The sequence below is a fragment of the Neofelis nebulosa genome, chromosome 6, assembly GCF_028018385.1.
Source record: "Neofelis nebulosa isolate mNeoNeb1 chromosome 6, mNeoNeb1.pri, whole genome shotgun sequence".
In the NCBI taxonomy this organism is placed as follows: Eukaryota; Metazoa; Chordata; class Mammalia; order Carnivora; family Felidae; genus Neofelis; species Neofelis nebulosa.
The window spans coordinates 78,257,336-78,277,787 of NC_080787.1; the positions used below are offsets into that span (position 1 = coordinate 78,257,336).

The following is a 20,452-nucleotide window of genomic DNA, read 5'->3' on the forward strand; positions in this document are numbered from 1 at the left end:
GTACATACTGAGTAGAATGCCCCTTTCACTGTGGTCATTTATTGAAATAGAATCACTGTTTTACATATAACCAGACAAAACCCTTTAATATTAGAATTTATAGTTATTTTGCCTTATACTTCAACCTACACACTTTCAGTATTGAGCAGTGACATAGGTTTGGGGTATTCAGTGTTCAGCTCTGGTCCTTGTCCTTAAGCCAACATCTAGAAGGAACGACAGAAATGTATGTACTTACATTATTATGGTGTTTTTATATATTTTGAGAGAGGGCACGCAAAGTGAGGGAAGAAGCAGAGAGAGAGGGAAGAGAGAATTCTGTGCCATCAGCACAGAGCCCAATGTAGGGCTCGATCCCATGAACCATGAGATCGTGACCTGAGCTGAAATGAAGAGTTGGATACTTAACCAGCTGAGCCACCCAGGTGCTGCTATTATGATGTAAGAAAATAAGTGGAATAGGAAAAGAAAGAACAGGGTCTAAAAACTGGATAAAGAGTCAAGAGAAGCTATATAATTTGAACAGGTTTTTGAAAAATTGGGTAAGAGAGGAGAGGTAGGATAGGTCAGGCAGAAGAATTAAGAGTTGTGGGGAAAAGTTCAAAAAGATAATGATTATGAACCAGGCCCAGTGGTCAGCCTGCCAGAGTTCTTCCCAGTTCCTCCTCTTAACTCTGTGTGAAATACCAAACACCAGAATGTTCATATGTACATGGCTGTGTGAGCAAACCTGAAGATTACATGAGATAATTTGTGTAAAAGGCTTAGCATGGTACCTACCACAGAGTGATTACGAAGTCAGTGTGAGCTGCTGTCAGATCATCATCATCATCTTGAATAATGTATGGGCAGTGTTTACTTGGCTGCTATGCTTTGGGAGCAGGATGTTATCTTTAACTCAAGGGCATATGTCTAGTTTCATTATTATAGCTATTAACTATTTGATCCTTAAGAAAGAATCCTAGCTACCTATTAACGGATTATTTTAGGTTGTAATACGTGCTCACACTGTTCTATTTTCTAAATTACTTTTCTTCATGATGCTTATGTGTCACACAAAATCAGCGATTAAAGCTAGAAGGAATCTTTAGTTATAATTTTTATAGAATTCAAACTGTTTCTAACAGATGGATAATTTTTTATATGTTGATTAATTTTACTCTCTTTTTTCCAAGTAAATAAAATTTGCTGTTTGTCATCTTGGCAGAAATATGAGATTTTTGATTTTTCATATCTTGGGTTTTATTTTTATGATTTTCATTGAGATTAAAAGTGAAAGGGGCGCCTGGGTGGCGCAGTCGGTTAAGCGTCCGACTTCAGCCAGGTCACGATCTCACGGTCCGTGAGTTCGAGCCCCGCGTCAGGCTCTGGGCTGATGGCTCGGAGCCTGGAGCCTGTTTCCGATTCTGTGTCTCCCTCTCTCTCTGCCCCTCCCCCGTTCATGCTCTGTCTCTCTCTGTCCCAAAAATAAAAATAAAAAAAAATGTTGAAAAAAAAAAAAGAAAAAAAAAGTGAAAATATAAATATATAACTGTCAGAATTTTCTTCAACTAGAGATTTGCATCTAATTAATTTTAAAAGATTTGATCTCTAGGAGTATCATATTTAATGGATTTCCTTTTCAGTCCTAGAAAAGGACATTCTAGAGTGACATTATCCACATTTAAGTAGTTACACTAAATAAGGATGCTAAAACTGAGCTAATATTTTAAAATGTAACTAGATAGAGCACATTTTTAATAGGTGTTTTTGTGAGAATCTTCCAATTTTTTAAAGTACTATTAAGTACTTTAATATGACCGTATGAATATAGTCTGTTTGAAGGGAGTGAGGTCAAGTGTGACTGTAGTGTTTAAAAAATAGAACTGTAGCTTTGCTCTTTTCTCCAGATTTCTCAGGAAAGAAAAAAAGCAAATGGTTTGTGAGCAGTGTTTACATTTATAGATTCATTTATTCAAAACCTATTTGAGGGCCTACTTGTATGGGGCTGCTCATACAAGTCCAATAAGGCTTCTAACTTCATGGCATTTGCATTGCAATAAGGGAATGTAGATTTAAAAAAACAAGCAAATAATAGGAAATTTCAGTCCAAAATAGTGCTAGGAAGGAAATAATATGATATTCTAGAATAGATGTTCAGATTGTGGGCTTGGCGTAGGCCACTTGAGATCGACTGTTCAAAAAAGGCTTTTCTGAGGGTTTGATATTGGAGGATGGGAAGGAATTTGCCACACAGAGTTGACCTTTGAGCTTTTGGGTGCAGAGAATAGCAAATACAAAACGCCCTACAGTGCAAAAAATGTTGGTGTATTTAGTGTGGATATTCCCATAATGACTTAATATGATTTTAAAAGATCTGTAGCTTCTCTGTGGAGGATAGATTATAAGGATTTAAGAATAGAAGCAGACCTTAACCAGGATAATAGAAAATGAAAAGTGGCGTTTTGTATATGTTTAGGATATGTTTGTTAACAAATGCTGTTTGAAACTATAGGACTAGAGGAGATAACTCTAGAGAAGAGGTGAGAGTTCCTGATTGAGCCTGGAAGTAGTTCAACATTTACAAAGTAATAATAAAGTGAAATTTGAATAGGGGCGCCTGGGTGGCTCAGTTGGTTAAGTGTCCAACTTCGGCTTATGTCATGATCTCAGGGTTTATGGGCTGGAGCCTGCTTCCGATTCTGTGTCCCCTGACTGTCTGCTCCTTCCCTACTCACACTCTCTCTTTCTCAAAAATAAACATTAAAAAAATTTTTTTTAATAAAATTTGAATAGAGAAGAGGTGCTGCCACAGATTGGAGAAGACTGGTTAAAGAAGTCAGAACATCCCTTGAAAATGAAGAGTCCTGGTCGCCAAAAACTAGGTATTGAATACTGAGGAGAAATTAAGATGAGGGACTGGAGAAATGACCATTGACTTTGTCTAAAGCAGTTTACTGGTGACTCTTACACGGGTGGTTTCCCTGCAGATCAGTGTCATAAGACATTTTTGAGTAGGCCAAAGAGTGAAGAGATAAGGAAATGATGAGTATAGGAAAATCTTTCAGAAAGTTTTGTAATGAGGGAGGACAGAGAAATGGGTTGATAGCCAAAAAGTCTGTGAGAGTCAAGAGGATGCTATGGCTTTTAGTTTCTCACTGTGGGAGATTCCAGGCCTTTGTCTATAGGCTGATGGAGAATGATCCTGCACAGGAGGAGAAATTGGTGCTGAAGAAGAGTAAACCAATAAGGCACTTAAGGGAAATTTTTGAGAGGTAACAGGAGATGGGATCCAGAGCAAAAGAGTGGGTCTTTGATGGAGGAGGGTCCTTTGTTCCTCAGAACAGGAGGGAAAGTAGAGAGTATGGATATAAGTGGAGATAGATTTGCAGATTTGTTGAAGGGACTATAAGCATTCTTTTTGCTTCTGTTTTCTTAGTTAAACTGGAAGTTGGGTCTTTAGCAACAATGGAGGGATGTGGTATTAGATTTTTGAAAAGAATAGAAGGTATGAATAATTGTGTCAGGCAAGTAAATTTACTAAGGAAACAGTGGATTAGAACAGTGTTGAACTCCTGTTTGAGGTTTGTTTCTCAATTTAAAATGCAATCAGTCAGCCTATGGTCGTAGGATTTTTCTTCAGCAGTGTTCAATTGTTTGGGCTTTCGCATGGAAAAAGATAATAGAGTTCAACTAAGATTGGGATTTTGCCAGGTAAGTTTGAAGGGAGTAAGGAAACTTTGCTCCCTGGCCCTGAAGTCAGATGGATATAAAAGAGGAATGAAGAGTAGTGGTTAAGAGTTAGAACTCTAAAGCTAGACTGTTTATGTCTAAATCTCTGACTCTATCATTTTTACTAAACGCATCGTATCACATAATAATTCTATGCCTCAGTCTCTTTATCTGTAAGTGTGGACCATAATAATGTTTACTTCGTAGGATTAAGTTAACATATGCAAAACATTTGAGTGGTGCCAGGCACATAGTAAGTCACAATATAAGGTTAGCTAAGGTGTTCCTACCTCTGCTGCATCAGAGGAGGTCTTATCCTGAGAAGGTAGTTAGGACCAGAAGGCAGCCAGACATGCAAAGAAAAGCTGAAGATCTGTTGATCACATATTTGGGGTTTCTTAGAGTGTGTACCATTTGAAGGTTTGAGATTGGGTCAGCTGAGGGAACATACAGATCATTAGGGTTCTTGTGGGTACTTAAACCGATTAATGAAATACCTGGTAGGTGTTTTCTTCCTCCCAGGAAGTTTCCAATTTTCTGGAATAACTAGCTTTATGAGTTGATTAAATAAACTATTCACTGAAAAGTATTAGTGTGTCAGTGTTGAAACCCAGAACTTTTGACCAAAATGAGATAAATTTGTTAATAATTGTCTTATTTGTTAGATTGTAATAGTTACCGAATAATTTTTAATTTAGGCAAAACAGTTTGGAAAAAATGTCTACTATATATCTATATAGCAGTTTTTAAAGTACTTTTTCATTCATAATCAACAAGTAAAGTTTTTCCCCCTGAATTACATGGCACTTTCAGAATGTATTCATTTACATACCTGGAATGTGATAAAACTCTTGGACAATCCCCAGATATATCTGTAGAATTGGCTAATACTGAATAGTTCTTTGTCTCTTCAGCCCTCCCCCAAACTTTTCATGGCAAAGGAGAGGGGGAAGCCAGGAGCTCAGCTAGTAATAAGCAAATCAGCCAAAGTATCCTTGTGTGGTTATTTTGTGAAATTAGGTCTACTCATTTTTTATAACGATTTAAACAAAATTTTTTAAGATTCAGATGGTCTGTTGGAATGTTTTGTTTCTTGAATACAGCCTTATCACCCTGTAATGTGTGAAAACATAAATATATATACTTCCCTGATAATTTTCATAAGCCTTAATTTGCCTAGAGAATCTGCCTTCTTTTTTAAACAGCTATTTTGTTTCATTTTTATATTTGAATGAGACAAAAACACTGCACTAAATCATGCTTTATGACAGTTCAGGTCCAGTTTATATGAGTTGTAAGTTTGAAAGAATAGCTGAATTGTCAGGTGATACGATTACAGATTAAGGTCAAAAACCTACTTGTTAGCAGCTCCTGAAGGAAAAGAGAAATTTTATTAAGTGTAACTTTATTTTTTCAGTGTTATATTAGTTACGGGTGTACAATATAGTGATTCAGCAATTCCATATTGAAAGAAAAATTATAAATGCCATTCTGACTTTACCTGTATCACTTTAAGAACAAACCACAATTTTTATTTTTATTTAGTGATTTTTACTTTTTCAAGTTTCCTAGTTATATTAAATAGTTATTGTACTAGCGGGAATAGGTTTTGGGCTTTGTTTTTTGGTTTTTGTTTTTAATTTCAAACAAAAAACCACCTCATTTGATAGAGGTAGTAGAATTGGTAGGTTTCTTGTTTAGGGTGATATAAATGTTCTCTATGTTAGAGAACATTTCTCTGGTGAGAAATCTTGATTGTGGTGATGGTTTTATGGATGTGTACATTAGTCAGAACTTAGAAGGTATTTAGTTAAATATGTGCAGTTCAATAAAAATAGTAAAAAAAAAAATTCCACACATTTGGCAATGACACATTTTTTTAAAGTATTTATTTTTGAGAGAATGTAAGCAGGGGAGATGCAGGGAGAGAGGAGGACAGAGGATCTGAAGTGGGTTCCCTGCTGATAACAGAGTTCAAACCCAATACCTTGAGATCATGACCTGAGCTGAAATCAAGAGTCTGATGCTTAACCAACTGAGCCACCCAGGCACCCTGGCAATGACACATTTTAATTTGCATTCATGAGACAACTGGATATAATTTAGTCAGAGTCTTCAGTTTTCCATTTTACTACCAATAAGTTCAGAGCCATATCTGGCTCTTAAATTACAATTTCCTTATAATTTGCATACTTGCTTCCTAGTACTTTTTTATTTTTATTGGTGATAATGGTAGCAATAAGTTTTTAGAGCATTTTCTATGTGCCAGGCACTCTGATAAGTTTAATATGTTCTTTATCTGATCTTGGCAACCATTGAGTTGGGTATTATCATCTTGGTTTATAAATGAGGAAACTGAAGTTTGGCATTTTGCCCAAGGTCATACAGCTAAGTGTTAAGTAGGATTTGGATTCTCAGCTGTCTTGACTTTAATTCCTGTGTTTGGAGACTCTGCCGCCTATTGCCTATCGCCTATCTTTTGTGGGCTGGCGGGTTCTACAAAACACTGTTTTGTTGTTAAATATATGCATTTCTTATGAAGTGAAACTACATTTCTGAAGAAGAGGCAGTGTATAAAGTTTCCTTGATCCAATATGAGAAAAGATGTATTCGCATTATGATCTAAGTCATTGGTGTTCAAAGTGTGATTTGTGAGCCATTCACAAATTCTTTGTTAAGACAACTTGAAATAAGCACAGATGAAAGTAAGCATTTAGACATTTTTATAGCAATTTTATATTCCTACAACAACTATGTACATGATTTATATCAGTCACCAGTGGATTAGGGTAAAACTGGTTCTTTGAAAAGAACTTTGGAAAGTACTGATCTAAGCCACTTTGAAATAAAATATGGAAAAAAAATACTTGAGAGCTGGAATTTGCATTTATCATATATTGGATTAAAAATTCAAAAGTGATACATCCCTAGACTTCTTCTGATATGCCGTAAGTGATTTTATTTTCATTAAAAATAATTGAAGAAGCAGAACCTAATTTCTAGTCCCAGGATCTGGCAATCTTTTCACACAAAAATACCATAACTCCCTGCTGATGAAACTTCTACAAAATGTCCTGTCTCATTTCTCAGCTGTCTGCGTAAGATTTTGTTTTTCATGTTCTGCCTAGTGTTATATGTATCTATACTGTATGAACTCTTTTCAGTTATATTTAAGTGTTTAGACAACTTTTAGCAAAATAAAAAAGAAAAAATCAAATTTCTTACCTGACTGAACTTTTTTTTAACTGCAAACACATTAAAGAGTTCTAAGCTCCACAAACTTAGCTGGTCATTACTGGTTAGTTTTTTTATACTGAATTAAAAAAAAGTATGTCTGCAGAATATGCCAATTGAGGTAATATTGCTTCACAATTACATCATTACTCTGATTACAGTTAATATGCTGGGAGTTCAAGGAAGAGATCTGGCAAGAGATAGAAATTTGGGAGTTGTCAGAAGATAGAAGGAGTATTAATTAGGTTCCTAGAAGGAAGCAGGATTTACTTAGATGCTTGAAATCAAGAGATTTTGATAGAGACCACTCATAAGCTTGCAGGCAGAGTTTAGGGAGAAAACGGCCTGTTGTCACACACACACACTCACACACACACACACACAGTGGTTTTTGAGTTCTAGGAGAGAAGTTAGTTACCAGAAACAAGTGAGAAAGGTTAATATGTGCCAAACACAGTACTAACTGATGCATATGCTCATTTGATTTTTTCTGTATGGTAATAATTATTATGGTCACATAACCTTCCCTCGTAGAACTGCTGCCTTTTGCTGCATCCCAGAGATTTTGGACTGTTGTGTTTTCATGTTCATTTGTCCCCATGTATTTTTTTATTTTCTCATAGATTTCTTGGTCGACCCAATCATTGTTTAGTATGTTGTTTAGCATCAATATATTCATGTGGTTTCCAGATTTTTTCTTGTAATTGACTTCTAGTTTCATACCATTGTGGTCAGAAAAGATGGGTGGTATGATTTGAGTCTTTTAAAATTATTGAGACTTGTTGTTATTGAGACATGGCCTAATGTGATGTATCCTGGAGAATGTTTGATGTGCACTTGAAAAGAGTTTGTATAGTGCTCTTTTTGGACAGAATGTTCTGTATACATTGGGACTACCTGGTCTAATGTGTCATTCAAAGCCACTGTTTCCTTGTTGATATTCTGTGGATGATCGTGCCATTGATGTAAGTAGGGTGTTAAAGTCCGCTACTATTATCATATTACTGTCAATTTCTTCTTTTTTGTCTGCTAACATTTGCTTTATTTAAGAGAGAAGGAAGCAGAAAACCTATCAGAAGAACAAATAGCTAAAAACTTTCCTAATCTAAGGAGAGAAACAGACATGCAGATCCAGAAACGCAGAGAGCCCTTAAGATTAATCCGAGGAGGTCCCCACCAAAACACATAATTAAAATGACAAAAAGTAAAGATAAGTAGAAAATTTTTAAAGGAGCAAGAGAAAACAGTTACAAACAAGGGAAACCCCATAAGGCTATTAGCTGATTTTTTGGCAGAACCTTTGAAGGCCAGAAGGGAGTGGCATGATATGTTTAAAGTTCTGAAAGGAGAAAATGTACAACTAAGAATACTCAGTAAGGTTATCGTTTGGAATAGAAGGAAAGGTAAGGGATTTCCCAGAGAAAAGTTAAAGAAATTTATCACCACTAAGCCAGTCTTATCAGAAAATGTTAAAGGGAATTCTTTAACTCGAACGAAGAGACCATAACTATTAGAAAATTATGAGAGGAAAAAAATTCACAGGTAAAAGCAAACATGTAGTAAATGTAGTAAATTAATCATTTATAAAGCCAGTATGAGGTGAAAACACCAAAGTAGAAAAATCAGCCAAGGTATACACAAAATGAAAAGATGTTAAATATGACATATACATAAATGTGGACAAAGGAGTAAAAATTTAGTGCTTTTAGAATGTGTTCAAACTTAAGCAACCATCAATTTAATAGAGACTGCTTATATATAAGATGACATATATGAATCTAATAATAACCACAAATCAAAACCTACAGTAGATACACAAAAAAGAGAAAGGAATCCCAGTATAACACTAAAGAAAGCCATCAAACAACAGGGAAGAGAGCAAGAGAAGAAAAGAACAGGGAAAAACTACAAAACAGGGAAAAACTACCACCTCAGACCTAAAGACACAGACTAAAAATGACGGATTGCAGAAAACATATACTGTGCAAGTGGAAGTGAAAAAAACCAGGGTAGCAATAATTGTATCAGACAAAATAGACTTTAAATCTTTAAAAAAAGATTGTCTTTTGTCCCTGAAGCATACATTGCTGTGTGTGTTTATGGTTAAATCTAGTTTAAAAGATTTTTATTAACCATAGATTAATGATAAAACAGCTTGCAGAATTGTTAATTCATTCCCAGTCTCAACTATTATACTTACATCACTGTGTATGAATCCGACTTGAGCTTAACTATTTGTTCCAAGTTATGTGCTGTTCCACATACAAATAAGTAGGAAATAGAGTTCCTGCTTTCAAAGACTTCTTCCCAATTAGGGGAATTGTGTATTGAATCTGTGAAACAAAATCAATGTTGAAAGGGAAGACAGTTAAGATTAGTTTTGGTTCATTTAAGTTCATTTTGGGTTTCTCACAATACTTCAAAATACTGCTTTGTTTTGTTGCTGTTAAAGTCCAGGGTATAAAGATATAATAACAATGTAAGTTTTTTTCCTGCATAAATTTTACATTATTTAAATTTTTTTTTTTTTAACATTTATTTATTTTCGAGACAGAGACAGAGCGTGAACAGGGGAGGGTCAGAGAAAGAGGGAGACACCGAATCTGAAACAGGCTCCAGGCTCTGAGCTGTCAGCACAGAGCCCGACGCGGGGCTCGAACCCACAGACCACGAGATCATGACCTGAGCCCAAGTCGGACGCCTAACCGACTGAGCCACCCAGGCGCCCCAGACATTATTTTAAACCACAAGGGCCTGCCCCTCCCAATTGGGAATGAAAGTATCATGCATTAGGTCAGGGTTATTCTCTTTATTCTGCACCTAGACATAGTGCTTGGCACTTTGTGTACTGAAGTAAGTCAAGTGTTTAAGATAATTATTGTCTGTAAAAATAGGATTTGAGGATTTGTCTGTTTTTATTTTTATGGATAAAAGAATTAAGGTAGAGAACTGGGTGGTTTGTATCATTCTGTCACAACCTTAACCAAAAATTTTTTTTTATTTAATAAATTCATAGATTCTTATCCTTTTTTCAGTGCCAACAGGTATTACTAGTATAGGTTATATTCTCTAGAGTAGGGACTGTTAACCTTTTTGAGGATTTTGTTAAAAACCATTTTTGAGAATGTTATAAAAGCAGTAGACTCTCTCCCCAATAAAATATAAGAGGTAAATTTTGCATGTAATTTGAGGTAATTCACAGGTCCCTAAGGCCCCATTATATAAAAATGTAGATGTACTGGTATGCACACATATATATATACTTACCTTCATTGAGATAAAATTCACCTACCATACAATTCACCTATTTAAAGTGTATGATTTAGCAGTTTTCAGTACAGAGTTGTATGACCATCTTTACAGTCATTTTTATTTATTGAAGTATAGTTAAGATACAGTGTTATATTAGTTTCAGGTGTACAGTAATAATTCAACAGTTCTGTACTTTACTCAGTGCTTATCAAGATAAGTGTAGTCTTAATCCCCTTTATTTCATACATACTCCAACTGACCTCCCTTATTGCAACTACTGTTTGTTCTCCATATTTAAGAGTTTGGGTTGTTTTTTTTAATCTATTTTTCTCTTTGTTCATTTGTTTCTTAAATTCCACATATGAGTGAAATCATGATATTTGTCTTTCTCTGTCTGACTTATTAAAGTGCATTATACCCTCTAGTTACACCCCTGTTGTTGCAAATGGCACTATCTCAGTTTTTTATGGCGCAGTAATATTCCATTGTGTCTACATATACCACATCTTTTTTATCCATTCATCTATCAGTGGACACTTGGGTTGCTTCCATGTCTTGGCTATTATAAATAATACTAAATAAATAAACATAGGAGTGCATATGTCTTTTTATTTGAGTAAATTCCCACTACTGGATCATATGGTAATTCTATTTTTAAATTTTTGAGGAACCTCCATTCTGTCTTCTGCAGTGGCTACACCAATTTGCATTCCCACCAGCGGTGCATTGGGGTCCCTTATTCTCCACATCCTTGCTAACAACTTGTTATTTTTTGTTGTTTTGATTCTCGCTATTCTGATAGGTATAAGGTGAGATCTCATTGTGGTTTATCTTTGGATTTCCCTGAAGATTATTAGTGTTGAGCATCTTTTTCATGGGTCTCTTGGCCATTTGTAGGTCTTCTTTGGAAAACATCTATTCAGGTCCTCTGCCCATTTTTTAATTGGATTTTTTTGGTATTCAGTTTTATAAGCTCTTTATGTATTTTGAAAATGAAACCCTTATGGCATATACCATTTACAAATATTTTCTTCTATTCGGTAGGTTACCTGTTTGTTTCATTGGTGGTTTTGTTCACTGAGCGAAAGCTTTTTGTTTTGGTGTGGTCCCAATAGTTTAATTTTGGTTTTGTTTCTCTTGCCACAGAAGACATATCTAGAAAATTGTTACTATGCCTGTTGTCAAATTACTACTTCTGGTTTCTTCCAGGAGTTTTATGGTTTCAGGTCTCACATTTAGATCTTTATTCCCTTTTGAATTTCTTTTTGTGTATGATATAAGAAAGTGGTCCAGTTTGATTCTTTTGCATGTTGCTGTTTAGTTTTTCCAGCACCATTCATTGAAGACTGTCTTTTCTCTATTGTATATTATTGCCTCGTTTATTATAGATTAATTGACCATATAAGCATGGGTTTATTTGAGCTCTGTATTCTGTTTTACTGATTTATATGTCTGTTTTTGTGCCAGTACCATACTGTTTTGTTTTCTACAGCTTTGTGATATATCTTGAAATCTAAGATTGTGATAACTTCCAGCTTTGTTCTTTCAGGATTGCTTTGGCTATTCAGGGTCCTTTGTGGCTCTATATATAAATTTTAGGACTGTTTTTTCTAGATCAGTGAAAAATGCTGTTGGTATTTTGATAGGGATTTGCATTAAATCTTTACATCTAGATTGCTTTGGGGAGTATGGATCTCTTAATAATATTGGATCTTACATCCATGAGCATGGAATATCTTTCCATTTGTGTCATCTTCAATTTCTTTCATTAGTGTTTTACAGTTTTCAGAGTACTAGTCTTTTACCTCCTTGGTTAAATTTATTCCAATATATTTTATTCTTTTTGGTGCAAATAGAAGTGAGATTGTAGCCTTAATTTCTCTTTCTGCTATCTCATTATTAGTGTAGAGAAATACAACAGGTTTCTGTATTTTATGTATTCTGTGCTTTACTGATTTCATTTATCAGTTCTGATAGTTTTTTGGTGGAGTCGTTAAGTTTTTCTATATATAGTATCATGTCATCATGTAAGTAGTGAAAGTTTTACTTCTTCCTTATCAGATGCCTTTTATTTGTTGTCTGATTGCTACAGCTAGGACTTCCAGTACTGTGTTGAATAAAAGTAGTGAGAGTGGACATCCCTGTCTTGTTCTTGATCTTAGAGGAAAAGCTTTCACCTTTCCACCATTGAGTATAATATTAGCTGTGGGTTTTTCATATATGGCCTTTATTTTGTTGAGGTATGTTCTCTAAATCTACTTTCATGAGAATTCTTATGAATCGATGTACTTTGTCAGATGCTTTTTCTGCATCTATTTTGATGATCTATGGTGTTTTTCCTTCCTCTCGTTAATGTGATATAAACCACCCATGCAAATATTGAGCCACCCATGCATCCCTGCAATAAATTTCACTTGATCATCGTTAATAAATTTTTAAGTATATTATTGGATTCATTTGTGAATATTTTGTTGATAATTTTTGCATCTGTGTTCATCAGAGATACCTGTAATTCTCTTTTTTTGTAGTGTCTTTATCTGGTTTTGGCATCAGAATAATGCTGGCCTAATAGAATGAATTAGAAGCTTTTCTTTATTTTTTTGGAATAGTTTGAGAAGAATAGGTACTTAACTCTTTTTCCAAATGTTTGGTAGAATTCACTTGTGAAGCTGTCTGGTCCTTGACGTTTGTTTGTTAGAAGTTTTCTGATTAGTAATTCAGTTTCATTACTGCTAAGAAGTCTATTCACATTTTTCTCTTTGTTCCTGATTCAGTTTTGGGAGGTTACATGATTTTAGGTTGTCCAATTTGTTGACATGTAATTTTTTCATAATATCTCCAATAATCCCTTGTAATTCTGTAGTGTCAATTGTTACTTCTCTTCTTTCATTTCTGATTTTGTTTGAATTCCTTTTTTTTTTTTTTTTTAATGAGTCTAGCTAAAGTTTTGTTGATTTCATCGATCTTTTCAAAAACCAGTTCCTGGTTTCACTGATCTGTTCTTTTTTTTTTTTTTTTTTAATTTTTTTTCTTTTTAAATTTATTTATGAGAGACAGAGACCGAGCACAAGTGGGGGAGGGACAGAGAGAATGAGACACAGAATCTGAAGCAGGCTCCAGGCTCTGAGCTGTCAGCACAGCGCCTGACACGGGGCTCACACTCACAAACTGTGAGATCATGACCTGAGTGGAAGTCGGATGCTTAACTGACTGAGGCATCCAGGCGCCCTCATTGATCTGTTCTATTGTTTGTTTGTTTGTTTTTTAGTTTTTATTTCTTTTCCGTTCTAATGTTTGTATTCTTCTACTGGTTTTGGGTTTTGGTTTTCTTTTTCTGGCTCCTTTAGGTGTAAGTTTAGGTTGTTTGAGATTTTTATTATTTCTTCAGGTAAGTCTGTATTGCTATAAACTTCCTCTTAGAACTACTTTTGTTGCTCCCCAAAGATTTTGGACTGTTGTGTTTTCATTTTCATTTGTCTCCATGTGTTTTGTTTATTTTTCTCTTTGATTTCTTGGTGGTTCCATTCATTTTTTTTTCCATTCATTTTTTAGTAACATGTTATTTAACCTCCATGTGTTTGTGTTCTTTCCAGATTTTTTCTTGTGAATTGATTTCTAGTTTAATAGCATTCTTCTCAGAAAGGATGCATGGTATAACTTCAGTGTTTTTGAATTTATTGAGACTTGTTTTGTGCCCTAATATGTGATCTCTTTTGGAGAATGTTCCATGTATACTTGAAAAGAATGTGTATTCTGGTGTTTTAGGGTGGAATGTTCTGAATATATCCATTAGACCCATCTTCTTCAGTGTGTCCTTTGAAACCACTGTTTTCATGTTTCTTTTGCTTTTGGGTGATCTATCCATTGATGTAGTTGGGGTGTTAAAGTTCCCTGCTTTATGTATTTGGGTACTTTCATGTTGGGTGCATAATATTTGTAATTGTTATATTTTCTTGTTGGATTTTTCCTTTTATTAATGTATATAATTAATGCTTCCTTCTCTTTGTCTCTTATTACAGTCTTTGCTTAAAGGCTGTTTTATCCAGGGGTACATGGGTGACTGAGTTGTTTAAGTATTCAACTCTTGGTTTCAGCTCAGGCCATGATCTCATGTGAATTCAAGTCCCCACATCAGGCTCCACACTGACAGTACAGAGCCTGCTTCGGATTCTCCCCTTCTCTCTGCCCTTCCCCTGCTCATACACGCACTCTTTTTCAAAATAAATAAAGATAAAAACTTTACAGGATATTTTGCTTGATGTAAGTATTTCTACTTGCTTTTTGTTTCCATTTGCATGATAAGTGCTTTTCCATTCTGTCACTTTCAATCTGCATGTGTCTTTAGGTCTGAAATGAATCTCTTGTAGCCAGTCTATAAATGGTTCTTGCTTTTTTATCCATTCTGTCACCCTTTTATTGGAGCATTTAGTCTATTTACATTCAAAGTAATTAATGATAGATATGTACTTATTGCTCTTCTGTTACTTGTTTTATACTTTTTTTTGTAGTTCTTCTCTGTTTCTTCCTATTGCTCTCTTATCTGATGGTTTGTTGGCTCACTCTGTGATATACTTGGATTCCTTTCTGTTTATTTTTTGCATATTTATTACAAATTTTTGCTTTGTGGTTACCATTAGGTTTGTATATAACATCTTATACATATAGCAGTCTATATTGATGATGGCTTAAGTTTAAACCCATTCTTTACTCCTCTCCCCCTCATATTTTACGTATATGGTATCTTACTTTATATGCTTTTATTTTATGAATCCCTTGACTGATTTTTGTTGACATACTTATTTTTACTGCTTTTTTCTTTCCTACTTATTCCCTCTTATGGTCTTTCCTTTCCACTCAAAGTGTCCCCTGTAATATTTCTTACAGGACTGGTTTAGTGGTTATGAATTCCTTTAACTTCTGTTTGGGAAACTCTTTATCCCTCTTTCTATTCTAAATTATGGCCTTGCTAGAGTATTCCTGGCTGCAGTTTTCTTCTTTCAACACTTTGAGTATGTCATGCTCATCACCTGGTCTGCAAAATTTCTGCTGAAAAATCCAGTGATAGCCTTATGGGGTTTCCCTTGTATGTAACTGTTGCTGCTTTTAAAATTCCTTCTTTATCACTACTTTTTGCCATTTTAATTACTGTGTGTGTATTTAATTCTTGGTGTGGACCTCCTTCAGTTGATTTGTCAGAGGTTCTCTGTGCCTCTGGATCTCGATTTCTGTTTCCTTCCCCAGATTCGGGAAGTTTTCAGCTCTTATTTCTTCAAATATGGTTTCTGTCCCCTTTTCTGTCTCTCCTCCTTCTGGGATCCTTATAATGCAAATGTTATTACACTTCATGATATGGCTAAATTTACCTAAGCCTATTTTCATTTCTTGTTATGTCTTTTCTTCTGTCTTGCTCAACTTGAGTGCTTTCCATTACTGTCCTCTAAATTACTAATCCGTTCTTCTGCTTCCTCTAGTCTACTATTTATTCCACCTAGTGTATTGTTAAAAATTTTTTAGTTTACTTATTTATTTTAAGAGAGACAGAGCCAGCATGAGTGGGGGAGGGGCAGAAGGAGAGGGAGAGAGAGAATCCCAAGCAGGCTCCATGCTGTCAGTGCAGAACCTGACATGGGGCTCCATCACACAACCGTGAGATCATGACCTGAGTTGAAATCAAGAGTCAGATGCTTAACCAGCTGAGCCACCCAGGCACCCTCTATGTAGTGTATTTTTAATTTCAGTAATTCAGTTCTTCATTATTAATTGGTTATGTTCTCTCTTTGTTAAGAGTCTCACTGAGGTCCTTCACTCTTTTCTTAAAAGTCCAGTGAGTATCTCTATGACCATTACTTTAAAGTCTTTATCAGTTGTATTACTTATTTCTGTATTGTTTAGCTCTCACTGTGATTTTTGTCCTGTTTCATTTGGGATATATTCTCTGTCTCTTCCATTTGTTTAACTGTGTCTGTTTCCATAAGTTTGGAAAGTCAGCTATGTCTCCTGCTCTGGAAAGTAGTGGCCTATTAAGAGGGCATGTAGGGCCCTGTAGTGCTTTGTCCCCTGCTGACCAGTACCTGGAACTTCAGGGGTATCTCCTGTGTGCGTTGTCTGTGCCCTGCTGTTGTAGCTGAGCAGCTTTTGCCTTCTGTCTATTTGTCTACAATGGCTCTCTTTGCTTGTTGTGGGCAGGATTTGGTCCTTGTGTTGCTAATCAGCCAGCCTGGGGCCACCTTGGACTTAACTTGAACATTTGCCAGAGATGTAGTAGCACAGAGGTGTAGGAGAATGTGAGGACAGGGCATCTGGTGCCAGCAAGGTTGTCAGCCACAGGAGGGTTCCTGCAGCTGCTGGGGACTAAGGCACGTGGGTTGGAAGAGGCTGATATACAGAAGTGTATGGGGGCGGGTCTGGTAGTGTTAGCAAGGTTTGTCCAGGTCTGCTATGGGTGATGATCTGGAGTAGAGTTCTGGCTGTTTGGGGCATGTTTGCAAGAGAACAAGTGGGTGGGGGCACTATGAACAAGTTAGGTAGCAAGTGTTGGTGCCCTGGCTGGTTGCTGCAGGTGTCCATGTGTTTATGCTGCGGAGTGAGGGAGAGAAAGCTCATTTGTTCCTGGAGAAGTCTCCCAAAGATCCCTGCCCCTGTGGCACATGCTCTGAGATTAGTAAGCAAATCTTCCTCCTGGATGCCCGAGGCTCTTTACAGATTGCTGCTGCTTTGCTGTATCTTGGGTGGAGCTATTTGTTGTGTTGTCTCTTTAAGGCTGGGACTCAGTTTCCTCTCCCCTCCTTGCTCTCTCATAAACCTCCTGATTTTTAAAGTTCCAGGTGTGTGTGTGTGTGTGTGTGTGTGTGTGTGTGTGTGTGTGTTTTACATTTATTTATTTTAGACAGAGCACAAGTTGGGGAGGGGCAGAGAGAGAAGGAGACACAGAATCCGAAGCAGGCTTCAGGCTCTGAGTGTTAGTACAGAGCCCAAGGTGGGGCTCAAACTCACAAACTGAGATCATGACGTGAGCCTAAGTCAGTCGCCTAACCAACTGACCACCCAGGTGCCCCCTAAAGTTCCAGGTTTTTAAGTCCTGCCTGCGATTGTAAGAACTCACAAAATTTGACCCCTCTGGTTTTGAAAGCCAAATATTTGGGGATTCATCTTCCCTGTGCAGTCTCCCTGGTGTGAAAATTTGTTTCTTTCCTCTCTTGTGCCTGGGGTGTTCCTCCTTCCCTCCTCTGGAAAGTCCCTTGGGTCTGTTTAGCTCCTAATCTGTCACCACCCTCCTACTCTCTTTGATATGGCCTCTTCCTTACATTTAGCTGTGGAGAGTTTGTTCTTCCAGTCTCTGGGTCTTTTTTTTTAGTTACTTACACTAATGTGTTTATCATCTGGCTGTATCCATGGGACAAGGTGAGCTTAGTGTCATCCTACTCTGCTATCTTCCCTGGAAGTCCTCTTCTCTTTTCATTTTGTGACCATATCCTTTAAAGCAGAAAGGTTTTTCATTTTGATGAAGTCCAATTTATTTTGTTGTTGCTTGTGATGTTCTTATGTTATTTCTAAGAAGACTGCCTAGCCCTAGGCCACAAAAACTTACTCCTGTACTTTATTCTAAGACTTTTATAACTGTTCCATTTAGAGCTATCATCCATTTTGAGTTGATTTTTGTGTAGATATGAGGAAGGAGTCAACTTCATTACTTTACATGTGGATATCCAGTTACCTCAAAACCATTTGTTGGAAAGACTCTTTTTACCTTTCATTTAATCATGTTGAGATGCTCTGAGTCCCATTCTTAGACCCTCCTCCAGATCCATGAATCCAGCTCTAAAGAAAGGTACAGAGTTAGTTAAAAGTCTGACAGGATAACACAAATAGTGGAGGAGAGGCCACATTGGGCCAAATTTAGTTGAGCCTCATTTAAATCCTTACTACTACTCTGTTAGTTATCTAGTGCTGTATAACAAATTACCCCCCAAGCCAGGGGCCTAAATCAGCAAGATTATTATAAGTCATGAATTTGAGAGACTTTGGTTATGTAGCTCTGTGTCAGGACCTCTCATGAAGTTACAGTCAGTATGTTGGTTGGTACTGCAGTCAAATGAAGGTTTGCTTGGAAATGGGAGATCTGCTTCCAAAATGACTCACTCACATGACTGTTGGCAGAAAGCTGCAGTTCTTTACCACTGGAACCTCCCCATAGGGCTCGTGTAAGTGTTCTCACAAGGTGGCAACTGGCTTTCCCCAGACCTAATGATCTTAGTTTAGAGAAGATAAGGGGGAGGAAGCTAAAGTTCTTTTATAGCCTAGTTTTAGCCATGACACATTATCACTTCTGCCTTGCTATTTTTGTCAGAATTGAGTCACAAAATCCAGCCCAAGGGGCTAGAGGATTTGGAACCACATTTTTAAAATCAGTATCAAAGAATGTATGAACATGTTTTAAATTACCATGTGTATTTGTCAGTTTTATCAAAAGTAAGGTCAAATTCCGAATAGTTGATGTTCCTTTATACTATAAATGCTCATTTATTGTCTAATAAAATGAGATGACCTCCAAATCTTTTTTTTTAAGCTTTATTTAAGACTCTCTACACCCAACGTGGGGCTCAAACTCAAAACCCCGAGATCAAGAATCACATACTCTTCAACTGTGCCAGCCAGGTGCCCTCCAAGTCATTCTTTTTTTTTTTTTTTTTTTTTTTTCCATTTTTTTTTTTCGCTGCATGTCCTTGATATATCAAATCCAAACCAATCTTAATGTATTTATGTATCAAAACAAAGCAAAAGAGTATGTCTATCACAAATATTGTATCAGAAAATAGGAGATAAATAACATGATTTCTAAGCTGAAATAAGTACCAGAATATTTCCTATTCTTTTATATCCCTTTGTTCTCACAGCCATTTTCCAGTTTGTGGGAAGGAACACGTGAATTCTTCATGACTCTGTGTACTAGTTGACCAGTTTTGACCACTTCTCACTCAAGAAACATTTTTAAGTTAGCCAATAGTTTTATAGCAAGAGCATATGAACTCATTTTAATACTTTACTTTGTAACTTTGGTTCCTTCTGCAAACTTTTTATAGGTGATGATTTTACATGACTTTGGAACTGGTCTCTAGTGGAACGCTGTGGGAGGATGAACACAGAAGAGCTGGAGTTACTGAGTGACTCCAAATACAGAAACTATGTAGCCGCAATTGACAAAGCACTAAAGAATTTTGAATATTCCAGTGAATGGGCAGATTTGATATCGGCACTTGGAAAACTTAATAAGGTATGTCCAGAAATTCAGAAATCTGAATTTCTACTTACTGGATTTCTCTAAAGCTTGAAGTAAAGAATTGTAAAAACATAACTAAAGCTTAGGATTACTTTTGGTACTGCTATTTTACTTCGTGAATTGCATGCCTGAACAACCAGGCATATTTTGAGGCCAAAACAACATTACCATTAAAAACATGAGACTAGGAAGCAAACATGCTAATAACTCTGAGGGCTAACAAGTTTCTCTAATTGAGCAAAGATACGGTTCTGGAGTTCCTGACAACAAAATCAGAAACTGGTGTAGAAAGTGGTAACTTGCAATGTGCTTTACAAATGTTATGTAGCAGTAAGGAAAATTTTGTATCCAGGCAATTCTTAGATATATTCAGTACTTTTTTTTACAAAAGTGATAAGTAGTCACTTAGGCCTTGGGGTTTGGCCTTGAATGTTTCCTCTTAACATGTCTGGTTTTAATCCACTATTATGATGGCATTACAGATCAATTCATAGCTTTACATTTTTACATTGTTTTTTGTTTGTTTTCTTAGATCACACTTTGCTCACCTCGTACTTATAGTTTTGATTTTGGGAATTTTGGGAGGGTTTTTGTTTTTTTTTTTTTTTTTAGCAGTTGTTACTGAATTGGAATGTTTTTAAATATTAAATGCAGTAGGGAAGATGATAAGAAATGAGAGCTCTCCCCGTAACTTTTAACATCAAATAGCTTAACATACAATTATTAGGAAAGAAATTATCCTAAAATACATTCTAAGTACACTATTGCTTGACCTCATACATACTATAGATAATTAATGTCTTCCAGAAAAGCTTTCATTTTTAATGTGCCAAGGATTTATCTTAAAATTAGATGCACAAACTTCTGTTTGACATGTTAACTTGTAACATTTATCATTTAGGGTTTGATAAATTCTCAGATTTTTTTTATAATATCCTCAAGAAATTGCATCCAAAATTATGAGTATGCTTAAAGGTA

General features: G+C 36.0%; 1 protein-coding gene across 13 annotated transcripts in view; it reads left to right on the forward strand.

The window, feature by feature from the left end:
- The window catches only part of DOP1A (DOP1 leucine zipper like protein A), a 111,557-nt gene that overhangs the window by 12,388 nt on the left and 78,717 nt on the right, over positions 1 to 20,452 (forward strand). For 12 of the 13 annotated variants that reach the window (XM_058734563.1, XM_058734568.1, XM_058734567.1 and 9 more), the window contains exon 2: positions 19,278 to 19,468. In XM_058734563.1, coding sequence (XP_058590546.1) covers positions 19,331 to 19,468 — 138 coding nt within the window. In that variant the 5' untranslated portion in view covers positions 19,278 to 19,330. Of the gene's footprint in view, positions 1 to 19,277; positions 19,469 to 20,452 lie in introns of those variants that run through there. The other variant, XM_058734576.1, reaches the window with a different exon arrangement.